This window comes from Lontra canadensis, unplaced genomic scaffold (assembly GCF_010015895.1).
Source record: "Lontra canadensis isolate GAN:19392208 unplaced genomic scaffold, GSC_riverotter_1.0 scaffold18, whole genome shotgun sequence".
Lineage (NCBI taxonomy): Eukaryota > Metazoa > Chordata > Mammalia > Carnivora > Mustelidae > Lontra > Lontra canadensis.
The window spans coordinates 3,035,297-3,058,460 of record NW_022631012.1 but is presented as its reverse complement, the minus strand read 5'-3'; the positions used below and the strand labels follow the sequence as shown (position 1 = coordinate 3,058,460).

General features: G+C 38.9%; 1 protein-coding gene across 5 annotated transcripts in view; it reads right to left on the bottom strand.

Moving 5' to 3' along the window:
• ERBB4 (erb-b2 receptor tyrosine kinase 4) overlaps positions 1-12,322 on the bottom strand; it is a 1,133,152-nt gene extending 1,120,830 nt beyond the window's left edge. For all 5 annotated transcript variants that reach the window (XM_032859886.1, XM_032859888.1, XM_032859890.1 and 2 more), the window contains exon 1: positions 11,583-12,322. In XM_032859886.1, the coding sequence (XP_032715777.1) occupies positions 11,583-11,664 (82 nt within the window). In that variant the 5' untranslated portion in view covers positions 11,665-12,322. The remainder of the gene's footprint in view (positions 1-11,582) is intronic.
• Positions 12,323-23,164: the final 10,842 nt, after the last annotated feature.

Sequence of the window (23,164 nt, the reverse complement as noted above, 5' to 3'; positions counted from 1 at the left end):
GGCTCATGGTGTGCTAATTCTGGCCACAAGCAATACAGTAAGCACAGAAATAACTAATGCCCCTTTCACCAACAGTTGCATAAAATGTTTTGTCTAGTTCAATTTATCTTAGAGCTTTTTATACTTTCAAATTTCATCCAGTACTTAAAGAAAAAAAAAAAAAAAAGGCCACTAAAGAATGATACTGGAATACCAATCTCTTCAGTTTCTGTTAATTCTAAGTACACTTTTAGAGGTTTCGATGTATCACCAGGAATAATGGGCTGCTAAATTTGAAGTTTAAACAACTGGGAAATATTATTAACTGCTCAGTTGATATTTTTACATAGTAAAACTGTAACTTGAAGTGCCAATCCTGTATTGCTACTTAAATGTGTTAATATATTAGTTAAAATATTGCCATATATCTGAACTGAGTACTGATTTTAATTTAGATGCACTGTTTCATTCACAGCTAGTAATAATGTCTACTGTAGTTAAAATGGCCACATTTAACTTAGCCAGAGGGTAAAAGTCAATGACAGATTGTTATCCATGCTAAATAACAAATGATTAAAAATTCAATGAGCTATATGTTTCGAGGGGTAGGGCCTTAGTGATATAACTTTTACATACCAAAACTACAAGATTCCTTTAAACCACACATTATAAACTATAGAACTGTCCAAGGGACAGTATTACATGACCCATACTTTAAAATATGATATCAAGAAAATAGATATATACCTGGATTTGGCATGGTCATATTTAGAGAAAATATTCTGAAAATTGCCTGTATGTAGCACATATTTTCACCAAAAGACATACTGAAGTGCTTTACAGTGTGATTTTACTCCAGTTTTTTTTTTCTTGAAACAATGTGTTCCTCTTCATTAACAGTGGACAACTACATACAGTAGAAAAAATTAAAATTACACCCAAAGTTCTTAGTAAAAGAGGAATGACGTTGTTTCTTAAAATATATAATTTTTAAATACAGGAAGAGTTATCATAAAGTTGTTTTGTTTTGTTTCAGCTTCAGAGAACTCTTGCATTGATGCATTCCAAGGCTCTGTTCTTATTTGCATTTTTATTTCTGAATTGTTTTAAAAGAAGTTCCCAAAGTCGTATAAGTGCAGGACCGAAAACCTTGGATATACCTCTGCTTTGAAGCTTTTTCAATAAGACAAAGCTTACATGATTGTTTCCTTTAATATACAAAATACAAAGAACTACAGAGAATCCATTAGAGGAGGAGAAATACAATATAACCTAAAGGATTTATTGGACAGGTTTCTTCACATGACTGCAGGGAAAGCAAAAAGAACTGCTGACCTGAGGGCAGAAGGACTTGGTGTGCTAAACATCCTTTTCTCACACAGTGCAGTAAGTACAGTGGAGGGGCCGTGCCTTTGAGAGGCATCCCCAGCTTCTGTCACTTAAGCAGAAGGCAGAGCCAACTGGTCCTCAGGACAGGGCAGACATGTAATCATACCAGACTAATGCACCAGTCAGGCTTCACCCTCACATACTACTTCTTTATATCTCTATTTCCTCATCTACAAAGTAGGAACAATAATCCCTGACTCAAACTCTCTTCTCATGAATTCTTAGAGGAAAAACAATCAAGAAGTTACAGGAGAATTCAGACAGAAGTGCTAACATCTCCACGTTCAAGTCTCTCATTAACAGATTACTCTGCAGACTGTTAGATAATTTCGAAAGTTATATTAACTCTTTCAAGCCATTATAAACTAAGGTACAATTAGGATGCTGCAGTGACCTAGAAAGGTTGACCTTCTTAGAACCTGGTAATTGAAGAAGAAATGTCTGGATGAGCATCTTTCACTCCTAGAATCTGACCCTATAAATACTATAATCATTTCACCAATTTTCAGAATGCAGAGTAGATCATCTTAAAGAACAGCTGAGAGAATCTCAGTCACCTTTCAGTTTAGTTATGCTGAAGAGCTTTCTTCATAGGACACCTTTTAAATGGTAGGCACAGGTCTATTTGTCTATTTTAGGATACTAAGAAATCTCAGTTATAAGAAAGTTGTATTATCGCATATATCTAGGTATAGAAAATATCACATTTGGCCTGGAACCCTTTTTTCATGAAATACTTATTAGCATCTCTCTGGAGGCAAATGTGCCTCCCAAAGGTTTAGAAAACTACTTAGTAACATATTTTTTATATTGTGTTTTACTGGCCTCATCTATCCTTCCTTAAAAGAAAGGAGAAAGTTGACACCTTAGTCTCCTTAAAGGTCCTCCTGTTCTTAACACTATCCTGAAATATATTGAGGAATCAGTACATGCTTACTGCTTAAAAACTTAATAAAATTTTTAAACAGGAGATAAGAAATAGCAATGTAATGACACATAAAATTAGTGGGCCACTAAAAGTTACATTTAAGAATGGTATTCACATATATTTAACTCACCAAAAATAAAGCCAACAGAAATACTTTGTACCACATTATGAACAGACTCTAAAAATGGGAATGGGGGCAAATGATATATTCTTGGAAACAATCCATTGAAAGAAATATCCTAGGACGCTCAAGAAAGCAACTAAAGAAATTCCCAGCATAAACATGTCTAATATCTATTATTAAGAATTGTATAATTATGTTTTTAGAACAGCTTACTTTGTGTACTATATGGTTTAATTACAAATAATAGCCACCCATGAATGAGCTTAAAATTGTTTCAGCAAATGTATGTTATTTTTTCACTTAAAAAATATTTTTAAAGAGCTTACTATATATGTGGCACTGCATTTGTCTCTGCAGGGCATAAAAACTCACGCTCTTAAAAAGTTAAAACTATGCTGTGGCTTAAGAGTAAAGGCCAGATATGGATAAGGATTATAGGCTAATCAGTGAAAAGAAAATGTAATGAAGAGGTATGATTTAAGGTAGAATTGAAAAGATTCAACTGTTTGAACAGGCAGAGTCACAAGTGAGCCATGAATTCCAGGAAAGGGGCAAAGAAAAGGCAGAGACAAGAAGCAAGGCAAAGTTACGGAATACCGACTAGGTCAGTGTGGTTCTTAGAATACATCTTAAGAAAACTCTTAAGAATGGATTTTTAAAAATCTGAACACTATCTTAGTAGGCTTTGAACTTTACAGTAGGAATCCATTGAAGGCTTCCAAATAGAAAGTAGGCTAATAAAAATATATTATAGATGGCCATCTGGCAATGAAGTCTTGGAGGTGAGAGGACATCAACAAGGGGACCAGTACAGGGGGTCTTGAAATAGCCCTGCTCTGAAGTTTTTAAACACTAGATGAGGTTAACAAAAATCTTCGGGAGTAAACATTTATAAGCTACGTAATCGAATTCCCTTTTAAAAACACCAAAATGTGCTTAACAGCTTTAGTTCTAGACAACATGATAGGACAAAAGGAACTCCTGAAAATGGAAAGTGTGTGACTAAAAGAAATACTGTTCTGTTTTATTTTTATTTGGTTTTCATAGGTCCCTATAGAAAGAAACTCATATTCTCATATTCTCTAATCCTATAGGGAAGAATACAAAATAACAACAAAGACAGATTTTAGTAAAAGGAGAGTTCGCCTAAAGCAAAATTGTCACTACCATCCATGACCTCAATTAGGCACTCCCCTGCTAGTGATGGCAACCATCCTGAAATAGAGAATTGTACTACTTATTATTGAAGCTCTAACTACACTAAATATAGTTACAGAACCTGGAGAGTCTACTGCCACTTTTTTCAGTCCTAATCAGCCTAACCATGAGATATCCTTAGCAGACCATCGATAACCAGGAGATGCATCTAGTTAAAGCAGGTTTAGAATCCCCATTTGTATCCTTAAGGCTTAAGACCTCAGTGTTCACCTATACAGGATGTATATGGGACAAGACATTAGTAAAGGTCAGAAGAGTAGTAAAAATGGAGGTGAGACTGATTATTTACAAGTCTGATCATTGTGGGAAATACACGAGTGCTTATTGCACCATTCATTGTGTTTTCTTTAAACACCTTTACACTATGTTTAAAATGAAACATATATAAACATTCATACAGCCTTGATACCTATCACTCTAACTTCCTAGATTCAGAAACTAAGTCTTGCATATTCTTGCCGGTGTTTAGTATGCTTCACTAACCCCTACAATATTGGGAATAACATGATTAACAGTAATGACCCCGAGCTATTTCTCACGGGAGAGGTTTAATGATGTCGCACAGGAAGTCCCATGGCGTGTCTATGTTAATATTTTACGGGGGGTTCATTTTCATCTCAGATTCCTAACAGGAAGTGACTCTTCCTGTCAAAACAAGTTTCCAACCTCCCTTCTGTCTCTATGGCCCCTGAGAATGCTGATCAAATCCCAGAAAGCTTTGGCACTTAACGGAAAGACAGAGACAATCAGAAAGCGTTAAGGCGAAATCAACAACACTGCAAAGTAACAAGGTCCACAGGCAGCATCTTATAGAAGGAGGCAAATGTGCCACAGAAATACATTTATAAAGTCTTAGTACTTAAAGCTTAGCTTATATACTTAATCAAAGAATATAACTGCAATCTTAGCAGAGATCTGAAGAAAGAAGGCCCAATAAAGACAGTGGAAAAAATAAAGATCCTTGGGTCCAAGGAAGGGCCTGGAAGAATCTGAAGTATCCCCAGGATTTTCTGGTTAAGGGTCCCCACCAACTAACTGGTGGTGAAGAACTCATTGTCTATTCCTTATAAGCCATTTTATTTAAACTTGTATATTACTTAACACAGAACAGAGATATAACCATTCTCTACTTATTGGTCATCTTTATAAAGTCCCAGGTAAAAGAAAACATTGAAGGTGCTACTATATACAGATAACAGTGCAGATGCTCTGATGTGACTTTCAGAATCAACACTCCCTCGATTCTTTTTTTTTAATCTTAATGTGTGGCAAGCTATAAATGCAATCAGTGATTATTTCCTAAATATAAATTAAGGATGATGATGATCCCATGGTCTTCCCCTTGAAAAGAACTTCTCAGTATGATCGTTAGGCCTATAGTTCTGATCCATTTGTTTTCATTTCAACTTTGCAATTCTCTTTTAAAGCAAAACTACCTTGTATTTGTGTATTTTTTTAAGTGTCCACAACTTGAATTTTCAAGTACTTCTGTGTGTGTGTTAAGGAAAATGATATTGGTGTCAGAAGCTGCCATCTAACTTACATCATCTCACTTCTGCATGCTTACAATTTCCTCACTTAAATGATCAGACTGCACTAGATAGTTTCTAACTAGTGCTAGATTTCTGCGAAGCAAGCACAGGAGAGTGGAGGCAATAGTGGAAGGAAAGTGGGGGAGTGACAAAGTCAGGGAGCACAAAGCTGTCATCTAGCTGCAGCTTTAAGAGAAGCAGCTCTCCTTCCCCCCCACCTTTACCTGTTTTAGATACCAGGGTTACACACGTGAATTCACTTGAAAAGAGATCCACTAACAAGATTAATTAAAAACCAAAGGATTTCTCTTTCTAAAAGCTCTAAACACCATTTTACTGTCTAACTGAATTATTTTAAAATTCAAGATGTTAACCATTTAGGTTATCACCTTAGCCACCCTAAGAGAGACTCGGAAAACTGAGACATGCAGCAAGAAGTCTAACCCAAGATCACCTAGAAAATGATTGTATGACCAGAATCCAATTCTTCTAACTTTTAGTACTTTCCCCTGTAGCATCACACAACAGCAGGGCTGCTGTATAGCAACCCACAGTTCAGGTGTGCACTATTCCCATTAAATTCTATGTGGTTGCTGCCCCCTGGATTTGTGCAAAGCAACGGGCCTGCAGAGCAATCACTTAAAATGAAAACCACTGTAAAACAATTACTATACGTTCAAAGAAAAAAAAACACTTTACAATTCAGTCGCATATATTTCACCTGTGTCATAAAAGTGAGACCATTCTCTTCCCTCCTAAAAAATTAATACAAAAAAATTTAATACAAATAGAAACCACTAGTTTAAGTGTCAAATATGAAAACAAGAAAGTGACTTTAAAGCTTTGATTAAAGATTTGGAAAATAGGCCAATTTATGTAGTAAATATGTCAGAATTATCAAGAATTCAGAAAGAGAGAAAAAGACATATACAATGAAATCTAAAAAGACCACAGAGCAATTCTGAAAAGTAGTATTTTGGGGAAATGGCTTTCAAGTACAAATGCTTTGGTTTAATGACCAAAGGTTTCTTCAAACAGAGATAGTCTGCTGAAAGTTTACATTATGTTACATTGTGTTTATTTATATATGCATGTGCATACACTTTTAAATATATCAATTAACTTGTTACTGGAATGTATCTCAGTATCAGGGAAGACTTTAAAGCCAGTTTTCAGAAAACTGCTATACAATGGATGAGTAGAGTATATTACATGCATTTTCCCCTCAGGCACAGAAGCCAAGTCACAAAGACATGGTGTGAGTGCTCAAGGTATTAATAAAAAACTGGAGGAATTTGTCCCCACAATGTAGAAATCCTGATTGAAAGCACTTAGCCATGCCCTATGTCAAACTTAACCATAAAACGGGCAGTTAATGTGTCCTTCAAAGTAGGTAGCACAGCTACAGGCTCAGGAAACATCGATGTAAGACCTTTTCCTTAAAAAGTAATAATAAAGAAAATTAAGGAACTGTCAGTATAAACTGTAAACTTCAGTCAACAACTGCGTTAGAAAGCGTGAAAAGTATGGCTTTACTCCAAGTGCCCAATATTTAAAATAATCCAGAAAATGAGTGTTAGATATAAGATGCAATTTTGTTCCATATGGTCAAATGTAGCACAGTAGAACATTCCTAAAATGATATAACCTTAAGAAAAGTTTATAATATTAGATTCTGCCCTGAATACATACTCAGATCATTATAAAAGATAACAGTGGAATATGCTTGACAATTAATTTTTGTAGAACAGCTGTAGGTTTGAACATATATAAGCTAATTTTAATGTAAGTATTAACATCTTTATAAAGCAGTATCTCTCAAAAGGGTGAAATCAAGCAGCAAGTGCCAACAAGGTTGCAGGTAACAGAACATTTTTTTGGATCATTTGCTTCATTTATGTTTTGGGCACTTACAAATTACACACAGATATCCAACAGCAGCAGAACACTGTAAAATAAAGCAAAAACTTGTTGCTATTTTTAATATGTTCAATTTTCTTAATAACTGGCTTGAAATAATATAAATACGACACCACTTTAAAGCACTGCAATGTTTAAGGCACTCTCATTCAATTTATTATCTAAAATGTGCACCTTGCATAGTCATTAATCTAAGGTGGTTCTAATCACAAGGCTTCAGAGAATATTTAGAGCATAATTCCTTACATCCCTAGTATTTCTTAAAAGGGGGTAGTCTACCTTCTATCCTTGGTCAAGAGGGGAAAAGAGAGAAAGACAGAAGGAGGGACTTCTCTGTAGAAAGATCTGGCCTTGGAGTCAGGGTTTCTGAGATGCGCTAGTGATCTTGGATCGATGCCTTTTTATTTTCTTTCAGGAATAAATCTGCACAATGGAATGGGTTGCAATTGTCCAGCCAACCAGCCATATCAGATTTATCAGAAAGAAAGAATGAAAACTGGCTCAGAGGACTCCTGCAGTGGCTGAGTGGCAGGTTGCTGGGAAAGGCACACACACAAAAAGAATACACTTGGTGGTGGAGGGGAAAATATATACATATTCACATGTGTAAACTCAATAAATAATAAGATGTAAAGAAAGAATCTACAGTAATGGAAAGGGTGAATGCATAAGACAGATGATAAATAGTACCTCTATTTAAGAACTAAAGGCATGAAAGCTCATGAATACTAAATATTTGAATCCACTTTAAGAAGGAAATATGATTTTTCCCTCAAATGAATGCAAACTCTAAAAATCAGTCAATGCAAACTTAGTGTGTTCAGGTTAGTGTAAAAAATACATAAATCTTCCATGAAGTGCATGCCCTGGTAAATATTCTAATGTAATTTCTTAATTAAGACACATTTCCCATGACTAAATGAAAAAATATATAAAGCACTAAGTACTGATTTTTTTAAATTGATTTTCTATGCACAAATGATTAGAATAAAAGCAGTTTAGTTTAAACGGGAAAAAAATCAGAAGATGAGGAATCATGACACAACCAGTCATTCAATTTTATCCTAACAGTCCATATTATAGTATTTTCAACTTATTTGCAGTTATAATAGGTATAAATTGGTTTAGAAACATTCTGCAGAAAAAGTACCTTCTTCTAAAATGATTCCTTTTACATAATAAGAATTTCAAAGCTAAAAGAAAAAAAAAAATAAAACAAAACAGTATATCCCGTGGGTGTGCTTACAGTAAGCACGTGTAGGAAAGATTTTTTTTCCTGTATTTATGTATTTGTATTTAACATGTATTTAAGATCTTTTTCATCATTTATCTAAGTTTTATTAACTTTTTTCTTCTCAAATGTATAAAAACTGACCTTAAGTTTGAAGATCTATCTTAAATATATAGGGAAAAAAACCTGTGTTATTTTATAGTATGAAAAGCAGAAATAAGTTACTTGCAAATAAGAAATGGAAACTGAACTTGTTTATCCCATATCTATTGAGGTATGTAAGAGCACTGCTTCAATATTATATATTGTATTTCAATACAAAGGTAGATACTATTTTTTTAATCATGCCAGGAAAAGATAATTTTTGAAATTATCTCTTTTGGTGGTAAAGGCTTTATAATAGTCATATAAATGGCCTTTGGCTATATATACTATTTCGAGATAAAATGAATTACTGGAAATGAGACAAAATTCTTAAGACATTTAAGAATTGTCTTCTCTAAAGCTTTTTTCCCCAAGCAAGAGGAGAAAAAAAATAAAAACAGATCCTTTTCCATTACAATTGTTTTAATAAATATCTTAGATCTATACAACGGAATCGTCCCCCCACCCGTATCTTTATTCTGTTCACATAGAGCAGTAAATAAGGTGCATTCCTTCTGCTTAAGAAATTAGCATTTCAAAAATATGCCACTTTCCCCTGAACTCCAAGCGTGTCTAATAATGCGAGAAGCAGATTGTCTTCCCTCGTTTCCTTAATTTGTTTCATCTAAAAGCAATTCACTCAACATCTTGTCGCCCTCTGGCAGCTTAGTTTACTTATCCGCACTTAATTTCTCATTTGGACCAAAACAAACTCCTCCAAACTGCTACTGACTGCTAACCGCGAGAGGGGAGACACGCAATATGTATTTACTTGGGAACACAGAGCCTCGCACACACAGCCACAAACACACAGAGCCTCACTCACACTCCAGACAGTAACTTGGTTTTGCAAAAGCACTATATTAAAACCAGCTGAACTTTCCTTGCCAGGTGCGGCTGGGTGGGGGTGGGATAGGGTGAAAAAAAGAAGTCCCCGGGGGCATTTGCAGTTTCCAGTGGATCACCTTAGCATGCGTGTTGCAATTATACTAGGGATGCACCCGAGAGCTTTTCTTTGTGCGGCCCTTTCATCTAAATCACTTTGTGTTTTGAACAAGTGAGACTCGCCTTTGTGCCCCTAGAATTTCAAGTACAGAGTCACACACGGAACAACAATGGCACGCTAATCCTCGCGTTCTAAATGGGCTCACTTGTGGGTCTGACAATTCGCGGGGGGAAGCGAGAAGAGACCAGCGAGGGCGCGAGGCGGTGTCGCCTGAGACGAGGAAGAGGACAGCTGCAGAACTAATTTGGATTACATTCTTTGCAGAAATTCTGAAAAGGGCTTTTCGGCATAGCTCAACCCTGAGCCACACAGTTGATACCAAATTGCTGCGGACTCGGAGCCGGGTCCTCCAGTGGCTGAGGCTGAACCAGACAGCCCCCAGTAGGTTGCCTCGTAGAAATTCCTCTCGGCTAAGTCTGCAAGTCGGTAGCAAATGCTTTTGAATGGGTCAATGTGCATAATCAACCCATTGAGGGAAAATATGAAGGGACTCGTAGTGGGGAGGGAGATAAAAAGGGATGTATCTAAGAGGCCGCTTGGAATCTCAAGTCCGTGTTGGTGTAATTCCGGAGGTGGCTGGAGCGCGGGACCTGGTATGCATGAAGAATTTCGGAGTATTTGGGAGGGTGCAAAAGGCTAGTACAAACGGCGCACACTGGTGGCATTCGAAGGTCATTTTAAAAGGCTCGATGATTGTAACTTGTTATTTACTAGGCTAGGAGGGGTAGGCGGCGGGGGCGGAGCGGGAAAAACCACAGCGCGTTGTTTTCTTGGTGAGGTCAGAAGGACACCCTCCGGGGGCCTGAAACTCTCCTATCGCCACTCTCGGGGGCTTTATCTCCTCTAGCTGCCTCCCACGCTCCCGCGACCAGCCCCGGATGGTTCCGGAAATCTCCCCCGCTCTCCAAAAGGCCACCTTTGGCTGCATCAGACACCGGTCCTCAGCCCTTTCCTGTCCCACTTTCATCCCCGGGAAACTCAAGTGTCAGAAACTTTGAGCAACCTCGCACTGCAGGTGCTGTCGTTAGCCCGGCCCGCCGCGGTGCGCCAGCCCCACCCGGCTGCCTCTCGGGGGTCAATTAGCCTTCTGCATGTCCGGGTACCTGGGGCTCAAGCTTTCCTGCAAACAGTGGCAGCGCAGTCGCGCCCGCCTCGGGTTAAATCAATCGCGCAACGGGTCGGCTCGGCAGCCGCGCTGGGCAGTAAACAGAGAAGTTGGAGGGACTCCGGCCAATAGCAAGTTGAACTACAGGAAGAACTCTTCCTGAAGCCAAACAGCAACCGACGGGAAGGCCGGGCTCCCGGCTCAAGTATGTCAACCCCCCTCCCCCGACCTTTTTTTTTTTTTTTTTTTTTTTTTTTTAAAGAGAGCACGCAGGCAAGCAAGCTCCCTCAAGTCAATGGGGCGAAGGCTCCGGGACGCCGGCGTAGGAGGCCCGGAGTTCTGTGCCCTCCGGCCGAGGCGCGCGCCCTCCTGCCGCGCTCCAGCTGCCCAGGCTGGGCTCAAGTCGAGGCTGACCCCGCAAGCTCCGGCGACAGGGGACGCAGCGGCCTCCGGCAGCGCACACAGGTGCAAAGCCCCGCTCTCGGAGCTCCACGCCCCACAGCCCTCCCGCTCTCAAGAGGCCCAGCTGACACTGCCCGGGACTTCAGCCCTTTCGAAGCCCGGGCGGCGAGCGCTTCTTGGAAGCTTTTACTCTCGGGGCCCAGACGGCCAGAGGACCGTCTCCTCTAACTCGGGAATTGTGTCTCCCATGTCCCACACAACAGGCAGGGCCAGAAGGGATCCCGCTTAGGCTCACAGAAAACATGCGAGAAAGAAAGAAAAAAAAAGGGGGGTGGGGGGTTGAGGAGGAAGAGAAAAGGGGCAGGGTCGCAGAGTGATATATCACGGTAAATTAAACACAGGTACACAAAAAGGTTAAGTTTGGGGATAGAAAGAGGGATGAATGGAAGCCCAAGGAAGAGGCCCGGGTGGCGTGCTCCCTCCACGCCTGGGAGCCAGAGGGTCTCTGTTTGGGCGAAGGGGGCGAGGGAGCCTCCCGGGCGCAGCCAAGGCGGCGGCAGCAGGTTCAACAACTGAGCGCGAGAAGGAACCGCGCGCGACCCACCTGACTGAGAAGCGTTGGGCTGGACGGTCCCCGCTGCCAGGAGAAGGCTCACCCAGACCCACAGTCCTGTCGCCAGCTTCATTTTTTGGAAGTCTCAGATCCCGTGCTGACAATTACATGTCCAAATGGCATATCCCCTTTCGGGCACGCGGAGGAGATCCCTCAGCCAGGCGCGCTTGGGGGCGCGAGGGGCACAGGCGCGCGACTTGCGCGGTGCACCCGCTCCAAGCAGGGGCGACCGAGTCAGCGCCCGCGGGTCCAGGGCCGGGGACCGGAGGAGGGGGTGAGTGTGCGCGCTGGTGTGCGCGTGTGGGAGTGTGCTCGAGTGTGTGCGCCTGGTGCTCCGGGCCGGACTGTGCAGCTATGCTCCTGTGTGAGCCTTTGCTTTCTCGCTCCCTCCTCACTTTCTCTCACTGGTTGGTCAACAATAAAAAGGAAGGGGGAAAAAGGTTTCCAAAAAAAGTTGATTGCAAAGAGGCGGTAGGTTTCCGGCCTCTCCCCCCTGCCGGGCTATGTTCGGCTCCCTTTTCAGTTTCCTTGCACCTCCAGTCCAAATTGGGAGGGAATGGGAGGGCGGTGGGGGGGAAGCTTCTCGCTTCTCCCCCGATCCTGTCCTTCTTTTTCCTGTCAGCTTTCCTCACACTTGTCCGGCGGCTGCGGTAATTAAAGCTCCGAGCGTCATTTCCAACGCTCCGCGGTCTCCAGCTGCAGCCCCACAGAGAAATTAATAAGACTCCGGGACGGGGAAAAAAAAAAAAAAAAAAAGGGGGGGGGGGGGCGGATAAAACAACCCTCCACGCAACCAGGCTGGCTCTGCTCAGCCGCGAAAACCCCGCCCCCGCTCTGACCCAACTAGTCCCGCCTTTTCCCCCGCCCCCCCCCTAAAGGGAAATCTTATTGGCTCAGATACTCCCCAAAATTCTCAGTCTCAGGAGTTGGGAAAACACCTGTCTGGGAGCGGGCGCGTGCTGGTGGGGGCCGGGGGAAGGGGGATTTAAAGGGCTCACCCGAGACAACAGACTGAAACGGAGGCCCGAGACAGCTGGTCTGCGGAGTGTGGAGACCACCAGAGAGTGGCTTATGGGTGTATATATATACGTGTGTGTGTGTGTGTGTGTGTGTATTTTTTTTTTTTACAAGAAAATCATCATTCTCTCTATTGTCCCACCGTGTTCATCCACAGACTGGACCTAGAAATAGAAGAAAAGAAAACGTTGCTTCAAGCATAAGGCCTTCACCCTTCTCTAACCTTTCCTGAGCTCCACACTCAAAATAATTTACCGGTTTAGCAACCGGTAGCCTCTTTTGGTTAGGTGGTCCTGGGAATATAATCACCTGTTTTCCCAACTATGCCATCTCGCCCATCATTCTCACCCTCCCAAACTGACCACATTTGCATAGCTACATCCTTTGATTTTCAGACTTTGTAAGTCTTTTCACCTTTTCTTTGGACTCGAGGATAACTTGGTTTGGGGGTCATTGCCATTGAGCAGATTCTCGTCCAAAGCTATGAATGTGGTTCTACAGACCTAGAAACTGTCCCACTCCTCAGCTGTTCAATGTGTTCAACTGAAGGCCATGCCAGGACATAATCAACAAATATGATTAGGCTTATTCTACAGTGGACCCAACTTTAGGCCCTTTCTGTATTGTTACTCGGCAAGTCCACACTCCCCAAAACCCAGTTTATTCCTAACTATAAGAGTTCCTTTGCCTTTCTTGATAAAAAAAAAAAAAAAAAAAAAAAAAAAAAAAAAAAAAAAAAAAACCTGAGATTGGGTCATATCAGTGTACATATCCCTTGCCTTTTACAGCTCTGAAACTGTATGCTGGGCAGAGGCCAGAACCTCCTGGGGGTAGTAGGTTCTTGGTTTGCTATTTGCACAGGCATTCTATGTATGAACTATTTTACATTTTATGTTTCTCTAGAAGCAGAAAATATATAAAGAAAAAGTATCAGGGGACCTTAAAAATCAAGCCACCTCACTTCTCACTTGAGACCTTCCCATCCCTCCCCTACATCTTTTATCTATAGCCTTGTCCCTCAAAAATTTTCATGGAGCTGAGAAGAGAGAAACAGCAGCCTCATCCCAGAAACCTAAAGCCTTCCCTTTCTTAGGTCCACAGCAAGGCACAGGCCCAGAGAGGAGGCCAAGCAAGCTGAGAATGCTGTTTCACCCAGAAGCAGCCTGGTGCCTGAAGAAACTAAACACAGAACAGATGATGGTGACTTGACCAGAGTGGTACTGATTGCTTCAGAACTGTGCACACTGCTCTTTGGGATTATCTTTGCTTTCCATTTTTTATCACCCTCCCTCTCTATTTTCTTTCCTTTCATTCAATCTCTTCTCAGTCTCCTTTCCTTAAATCTGCTTCTGCTCTTGATCATGATGCTCAAACACCTCTCTTTCATGAAAACTACTTATTTTTAAAACTTTCCTTCTGTCCCTAGAGTCACAACTTAAGTGTTTAAAAACAAAAACAAACAAAAAAACCTTCCTGCTTTGGGGAAAGTTTAAGTTTCTATATTTAAAAAGGTCTTGTTTCTGATAACAGTTATGTTATAAGAAGTTGAAGAAACTGATTGTGTATTTTAGCTTAAGTTGAGGAAAAAATTAAATGCCCTGGATAATTTAGGTGGTTGTTTTTCTACATGTGTCCATTGTGATAGTTTTTACTTTTTCATCAATTTTATAGATCTTCTGTAGGAATTCTCCTATATACCTTTGTCTCACCCATGCATCTACAATAACTCTTGGCAAAAGAGGGATTTCAATTAATATTCACTGGTTAAAAAACAATAGTCTAAAATTGTCTGAATGCTTGACAGTCTGTGCAAGGCCACCACCAATTAAATTACCTTGCATACCCATGGGGGAGGGGGATTCCGATTGAAACAATGATTGCTACCTCGTCGAAGTCAATAAAATGAACTGGCATGAAAGTTCTACCCAACAAAAGCATCTCCTGTTGCTTTTGATGGTGACTGGTCTACTCAATCAAAGTCTAGTTTATATAATTTGATTATGAGACTACAGAGACTTAGCTAGGAAGCTAGTACCCTGTGTGGAACAACTGGAACAGTGAGAATGTAAAAGCCATGAGCTAGAGTCAACAGTTAATTTTTTCTGTGTCTGGTCTCATTGGTTTCCCATCTCAACTGAGACATCATAAGAAAGGAACACCAGAGTAGGGGATATTTGCTATGGGATGCGGACAGAGCACACTAAATCCTCTATGATTGCTAGGGGATTTCTGAAATGGATATTTTTATTTCTTCACCTTTCCACGTATCCTTATAATAATTCTTTATTAGCCAGATTAACAAAAATATGTTGCTATTATTTTCAAATTGGAAAAATAAACAAATCTGAGTAACCCAACATATTACTTAGAAAACCACAAGTTTGCATCTGAATTTACCTGCTCAGTATCCTTTTTCTAGTAACTCTCCTTCCCTCGGTTCTACATTTTTAACTTGGATTTACCTCCATGCTACAACACCCTCAGCTCCTTTGTTCCAAGTTGGGCCACTCAAAATACTAAGTTAGACCAGTCAAAATGCCTTGATCATTGTTAACTGGTTGATAGATGGTCACTCCCACAGAGTCTCTTCCCAGGGATTTTTGTGCATGGGAAAGAAAGAGTTCCTATTAACATTCACTGATGGCTTCTGAGACTGAAAAAAAAAAAGTCCAGAACGGACCCGTGTTTCCTTCTATGTAGGTATGACCAGGCTGCATTGAGAAAGAATGAAGGTGCCGTTTGAAAGGAGCATGAGGGGGCGCCTCGCTGGCTCAGTTGGTGAAGACTGCCTTCCACTCAGGCTCAGGTCATGACCTCGGAATCCAGTCCAGGGATCTGGGATCTAGCCTGTGTCAAGCTCCAGCTCAGTGGGGAGTCTGCTTCTCGTTCTCCTACTGCCCCCTCTCTCCCACTTGTGCTTTTGCCTGCCTTCTCTATCTCAAATAAATAAAATTAAAAATCTTAAAAAAAAAAAAAAGTAGCACACACTCTTTCTGAACGTCTGAAGAATATTCAAGCTTTTTCTGTGGCTTTGTTATTTGAATCCCCCTTTTCTTAAATTAGTTCAATTTCTTATGTGTTACCTGAAACCAGAACACAATGAAATAGTAAAAGGAGTCCAACTTCAGTGAGATCATATAGGCCATCATGACTCTTGAGGAAGAAAACCTTGCTATGGCCCAAATTCTCCAATTTCCCTTCAGATTTTCTCATGCTTTCCTTGGCTAAAGCCATAACCCCAACATAGAGATTCCTTTGGTCTTTGCTACTTCCTCATATAGCACTTCCTAGTTCATGTTTTCCATTCATAATAGAATTCAAGGAGAATCTTGACATCATAAGTGACAGAATGCTACTGGTGGGATAATGCTACTGGTGAGGAACACAGTGATCTCCGAGTTCAATGTTGAATTAGATATATAACTTTGTACCAGAGTCTTATAGTTCACTCCACTCTCCAGCTTGTTTCTAAGACTTCCCTAAAAGATGATTAGAGCTTGCTGCTTTAGCCATTGCTATTGGACATAAATATAAATTTGGGACAAATATCAACGAAGAAAAGAAAACAAAATCTGGTCATAAATCAATTTTCTTCTCCTGAACATTCAAAAATAATATAGGATCCTAATTCTCTGCCCCCTGTCCATCATCGTCTTCATCATCATCTTTCTAAGTTATTTTGTGATCACAAGCAATTCACTTCATATACCTGAGCCCTTTGCCTCATCTTTAGAGGAAGGAATTGCTAGGTCCCAAATCTAAGGCTTCATGAATCTATGATGTACTGATCACCTACGAAGTACAAGTCATAATTTTCACAGACTTCAATGGTTTCTTATATTCCTTCCTCCTTGTCCCCACTTATCCACTTCTTCATCTGGAGCACCAATACAACTACAGCCTTAGGAAATATTCAAATAAGCTCACTACATTACTGTGAAGTGCTCAAGACTTTAGACTTTCCTATTTCAGGCAAAACGAAATTTTGGTAAATGCCAATCAGATTCAGTATTATGACGATGAAGCAGATGATAGATGTAGTACTGGTAGTATTTTTTAACTGGTTTTATTAACTAGTAATTAAAATAAAATCTTAACCCTCAGAGTTCTGAAATTCTCTGATATTTTTGGTAATGTTCAATGTGTTAAAGCTAAAAAAAGCTTTAAAAGTTCAAACTTTTTTTTTTTAAATGGTGACTATACCGTAACTAAAGAAATGTTTTTGTTATTACCTTAGTGAATTTAACATCCAAAGAGGACCTCCCTGAGAATATTTTTATTTTGGTTAGTAAGTGTTATTTTCTGTCTATGTGTGTGATTAAGCCTTAATTTTTTAAGTGCTAAGGAGGAGGAACTGAACATAAATAAATTAAATGTGTGTTGCTTTTATGTTCATTCACCAGTATCTGTCCAAGTTCTTACAGACATTTTTTGGTTTGTGGTTGAAATTGCAAACCAATTTCAGCCCTGTGGACAGAGTAGTCTTTTCCAACAAAGTTATGCAAAAATGATTTTCCTAGTGAAACCTTTTCCTGTTGTGTATCTGCTTTATATATCTTCTTAAACTAAGTTCTTATGTCCCACATAGCTTTTTCTACTGTTTTGTAAATTTTTAGATAAAGTAAAACTTCAGTAACAGTTGCCAATTGTAAACTAAGAAGAAAAAGGACATTTCTATTTTTGCATGTTTATATATTTATAAATGAGTTAACTAGTGAAGTTACTTATTGAGGCTATGATTGTACCTGGCCTAAAATCTGAACCAAGAAAAAGTTTGTTAGTTTCTTTTTCAGGTAGCTTCTTATTTGTACTTCCTTTTTTCTGTACTGCTAACTTGGCAAAGAGCTTGATCATGTTATGGCTAATACATAGATTTCTCAAAGGAATCTGAAGAAGTTACATTTGCCATGCACATGAAAATAGCTGTCATTCTAAGGTCACAAAGAGTTCTTAGAATTTTTCTTGAATTCCTGCCAAATAGTCAACTAACGTAATCTGTTAGAAATTGTGTATTTTTTTTCTTAATCTCAGATTTGTATAGGAATGGATGAATCTTCATAGCTTCAGCAAAAAAAGCTCAAATAGTTCAGAAAGGGCCCTAAACTTGTTGAATCGTCTTTCAACACTTGAATAGCCTGATCTATTATCTCTGAGTATTTCTCCATTCCCCTTTCTTCAGTATAGTTCTCCAAGTCTCTTGGTGCCTGCCCCAACCAAGCCTCTCCTCATCACTGAAAGATCTGTCATGAGGCCCAAGACATCTGCCAGGTTCTCTTCTTGGTCTTGGTCCCTAATGAATCACAGTTTTCTAATTAGCCAGGTTTTGCATCTTAAGAGAATATCCAATGTTTCCAAAACATTTCAAAGAAATGGGCCCAGCGAAGAAGCTTCCCAAATTACTGAGTCACACAAAGTAGTAGCAAAAGAATTATAATAAATGGCAGAAGTTAAACTTTTCATCATGTTCGATGACAAGGGAGAAAGCACTAATAAAAAGATAAATGGTGTTTTTTATGTATTTTCTACAGAAGGATGGTTATTAACTTATAGTGATTGATCTATAAATGTTTTTTCCTTTTGACTGGCTGTGAAGATCTGTAAAGATTCTAGAAAAACAAACTCTGGTTAGTATATCTTTGCTTATGAGGTCTTAGATTATCATTCGAAAAAACCAGCCTTGACTATAGTTTGATTCACATCCCCTTTGAATGAAACCCTTGAAACTGCTGATACTACAAACATATTAGTAATGTGCTACTAGAGGAAAGCAATATGGCTTAAGAAAGATACAAATATCCCAACAGCTGATAATATTGTACTTGGTGCAAAAAAATAGCAGCATCCAATTTAATTTTATTATGATAGGGAAAGAAGTCAGACTGGACAATATTTTGAATCTGAGGTAAGAACATCAACTTAAAACAGTTTTAACAAGGAAAAAAAATCTAAAAATCTAAAGCTATATAAAGTTAGAGAAGTATTTTTTGTTCAGTGAAAATTTTACCTAAGTATAATTGTGAACATTTACTTAATTTTTTTTTAAGATTTTGTTTATTAATTTGGCAGACAGAGATCACAATTAGGCAGAGAGGCAGGCAGAGAGAGAGGAAGGGACACGGGCTCCCTGCTGAGCAGAGAGTACCATGTGGGGCTCAATTCCAGGACCCTGGGATCATGACCTGAGCAGAAGGCAGAGGCTTTAACCCACTGAGCCACCCAGGGGCCCCTACTTAAACAATTTTTAAACAGCATAGACTTTTCCAAATATACGGTTTATTTAAAATCATTATAGGGGGGCACCTGGATGGCTCAGTGGGTTAAACCTCTGCCTTTAGCTCAGGTCATGGTCTCAGGGTCCTGGGATTGAGCCCCACATGGGGCTCTCTGCTCAGTGGGGAGCCTGCTTCCTCCTCTCTCTCTCTGCCTGCCTCTCGGCCTACTTGAGATCTCTGTCTGTCAAATAAATAAATAATATCTTAAAAAAAATCATTATATGAAGAGGATATGATGCCATATTACATACTGTTCTGGCTTTCCATTATGATGCTAACTTACTTTTAAAATAAAACTAATTTATAAGCGATTGATATTACTCAGTGTAAATTTTTGAATGAAGAAACATTCCCCTAGATACTGCTCTGTAATATTTGCTTACACTGTATAAAGTATTGCCATGGACAGCTTCTGTATTTTATGTATATTTTCAAGGAAATTATATTAACAGGTATTATGATGTAAGGTATTAATATTTATCTTAGCTAATACATGCATACTGACTCCACATTCTTTCTGTGTAGTCATTTCAGGTAAACACTGATACAGAAAGAAAAATGTTCTTTGTCTAATCAAATACTGGAAGAAAATAAAACAATTGTGATAATTTATTGTTGTCTGTTAGATAGAGTGAGAGGGTAAGAGAGGTCTGCTTCATACAGCTTAATGTGACTTTGTTAAATGAACACTTTTAGACAAATGGAATCACTACTTGTCTTACTGCATCTACTTATCACTCTACTCAGGAACTCCCCAACACGCTAGAGAAGAGGTTATGCCTTACACTGGAAAATAATGATCATTGTAGGTGTTTTCCGTCTCCATTATTTCTTTACAGAAGTGTTCCAAATACTGTCATTGTGTTCTTTGAATCATAACTCTAAGAGTATTATTTAAGGACCATAAGTCAGTGAGAGTATTTACCCCTGCATCCAAAAGTCATTTTCATTTAGTCTTAATGCGATTACATTTAAGCATAACCTTACTTTCTACTATTTGCTATAAAATGGATACATATTAGCCACTGACATACACATTTATATATAGGTACATGCATATGTCCATAGTTTCACCCCAATTTTTGCTAGATATGAAAAACATTATTTTTTTACTTCCTTCTATCTGAAATAACTAGTATTCTATTGCCTTTTTTCAGTTTAGTATGACCTGACACTTAAAAATTCTAAATATTTCTAGAAGTATAGCCTCTTCCTTTTATCCTTTCCCAAATTTTCTCTCCTAAGAGATTATGTTTTAAAAAAAAAAAAGTATACTTTTATTTTTAAATGAGGAAGGAAGGAAGAAAATAAAAATGAGATTTTATGAGCACTGCATTTCACTACACTAAGTAAGGTCAGCAAATATCAATGAGAGCAGAGTGTTAACTACAAAAGCAATCAAGAGGCAGACCATAAAAACATTATACTTTAAAATAAAAATTAAAAATACATGTTTTAGGTAATCAAAATATTTTATGCATATATGCAGTTGTATTTTATATTCAAAACTGTGACTTGAAAAGGTCGTCCTGATGAAACTCCCTGCCTCTTTCCTAAATATATTTGAAGTGAATGAAATTTACCAATAATATAAAATTGGCACTTTTATTTTTTTTAGCCACATAAATAAAATCAATATAGCTGTCAAGATAAATATAATTATTTCAAATATTTAAATAGGAACTGTGGCTCTATCTGCCTTTCAGTAAACAATGACTAATTGTGTTGGCTCAAACTATACCTTCAAGATTGGAAGGCACAGATCCTGGAAAGATACTGAAGTTGGTTCCCATTCCCGTGGCCTTCACTGTACATTAATCAGAAGTGTTTGCTATGCAAATCTTGTCATAGGAAGCAATTATGGTTGTTCCTAAACTGACCTCATGTTTATTTATTACTTGAGCTTTTTACTCCCAAATTTGTCTGATCTTTTCAAACACACACAATTTTTATATTGCTTTTAAAAGGTACACAATACAGTTATTTTTAATTATTTGCACCTAATATAAACGGAGAAGCAATGTCACTCTTTCAATCTGCAATGCAGTACTTAGTGAGTCTGAATAATATTCCAGTGACTGTTCATTCAAACTCTTTTCACCCCAGGGTCTCTGTTAGGATGAAGAGGCCCCTTTAATAGCTTAAGGCCATGACACCTTGTTTGGTCCTACTCTGCAACATTAGCTGATAACTAATGGAGACTGTCAGCTACAGTACACTAAGCAGAGAAAAAAAGTATTTCTATAGTAGAGTTGTTGAAAGTAAAAGATACCAAAAAATTCAATGCTAACCACTTATTTACATATTTTTTTCAACCTTACCTGCCCTCAGCAAGTGCAACTCCCGTAGAGGGATTATGTTCATCAAGAAAAACAGTCTGAAGGCATAAATCCACAGTCGATAATAGCAATAATGCTCTTTAACTGGCTGATATTACATTGCCATAGGAAGTCCCATTCTGTGACTTGTGGTTGAGCAAGAGTGGCATCCAGTGGCCAGATAATTGTTTCCATGATTAAAGTGTTATGGGCAGTTCAGGCAAACAATACTAAATGCTTCAGATACATTTAGCTTAAACAAAGGAATTTACTAGGCAAAAACAAAGCAAATGCCTCTGTTTCCAGAGCAACCCTAGATCAAGTCTAGGTCGCAAGACTTGGCTCTGATGACTAGTGAATACTGACCATCTCTCCACCCCTTAATAACCTCAATTTAGGATACCTGTTAACTCTCTACTATATTGAATCCATTAACGATAACCTTGATATACTAGAAAATTTCCCTATGATGAACAAGACATCAATTCTATGAAAAAGAGCCCACAAAATCAAAAGGTGTAAAACAAAGCTGATAACATGTTCAACGTTCCTTTTGAACAAAAGTGTTCTAACTATCCCCTGTGTCAAATATGACCCCTCCTTGTGGCATGTTACTGACATTTGGGATCGGGTTGGTGATGTGGTAGCATGATTGTATCCTGGATTTTTGCCCCAGAACTTTCACTTACTGGCAAACCCAAGGAATCCTCAGAAACCAATGATAACTACTTCCTGGGGTTTGTGAGGCTTCAATGTGATCAATAAGAAGCTTCCAACCCAATCTTTGGCCCAGAGTAGATACCAAATAATGAAAAGGCAAGGACAACTTCTGCACCTAGCTTTCTGCATTCAAATCCTGCCTCTGACCCTTACAAGGTGTGTGACCCGAGGTAAGTTGTTTCCACAGCCAGGGTATCAGTTTCCCCGTCTATATATGGGAAATAATAATAGTGTCTGCCTCCCAGGATAATAATGAGTTTTAAATGAAATAGCACATTCAAATGTTTAGAAGAGGGCCTGGCATACAGAAAACACTCAGTACATATTACCCTTTATTCAAAGTCGTAGCCTTCACATGTAAAAGAAAGTTTACTAATCATAACAGCAATAAATGCTCTGTAGCCCCCCCATTCTGATTATACTTAGTCCTAAATGATTTCCCATCTGATATCTGTATAAGTAATGACATACATTTTTTCAGTGGGCAAACCATGAGAAGAAGTAATACAACCTGATCAAAGTAAATCAGTACCATCTAAGCCAAACCTTAAGAAGCAGGAGGATTCTGCCCGATTCAGGGAAGAGTAGGTGAGGTAAAAGCAATGGCAACAGCCTGAAAGGAGAGGTGGAAATATACAAAATGTATCTTGGTGAGAGTGAAAGAGAGAGAGATTCATAAATTGAAGAGGTAATTGGACCAATACTTATTTTATCAAAATGCTTTTCATACACAGCGTTGTTAAGTAAGACACACCTGACCTCCACCTTCATTTTCCACTTTTGTTTTACCTTATTTGATATAGGATCACAGCTATTTAGAATTTTTAGGAACTTATGACATCATCAACACCATTCCTGTTTATTTACTGCTACCTGAAGACACTTGTTTTTTTTTTTTTTTTTTGAGGAGGTGTGGGGGAGAATGATAAAATGCCCTATGTTGAAGGCTCTCGCACGTAGATACACTGGGGAAGTTTCTTTGGAATTTTAGCTGCTTCCTTCCACCCGCATGAGGCTGCAGGTGGTCTTAACTATTCTTGGCCATCTTCCTCCTTCCCCCTCTTCCAGCCTTATGACACCTTAACTTTCACTTCTCTCCATGACACTTCAGTGAAAAAAGCATTAGGAAAAAAATAACTTTTAGAATAATTATTAAAAATTTTCCCATAGCATGCCAGGTTGTCATATAGTCAAGGTTATTATTTGATTCTAATCTACATAATTATTTTTCAGTAAAAATAACTCA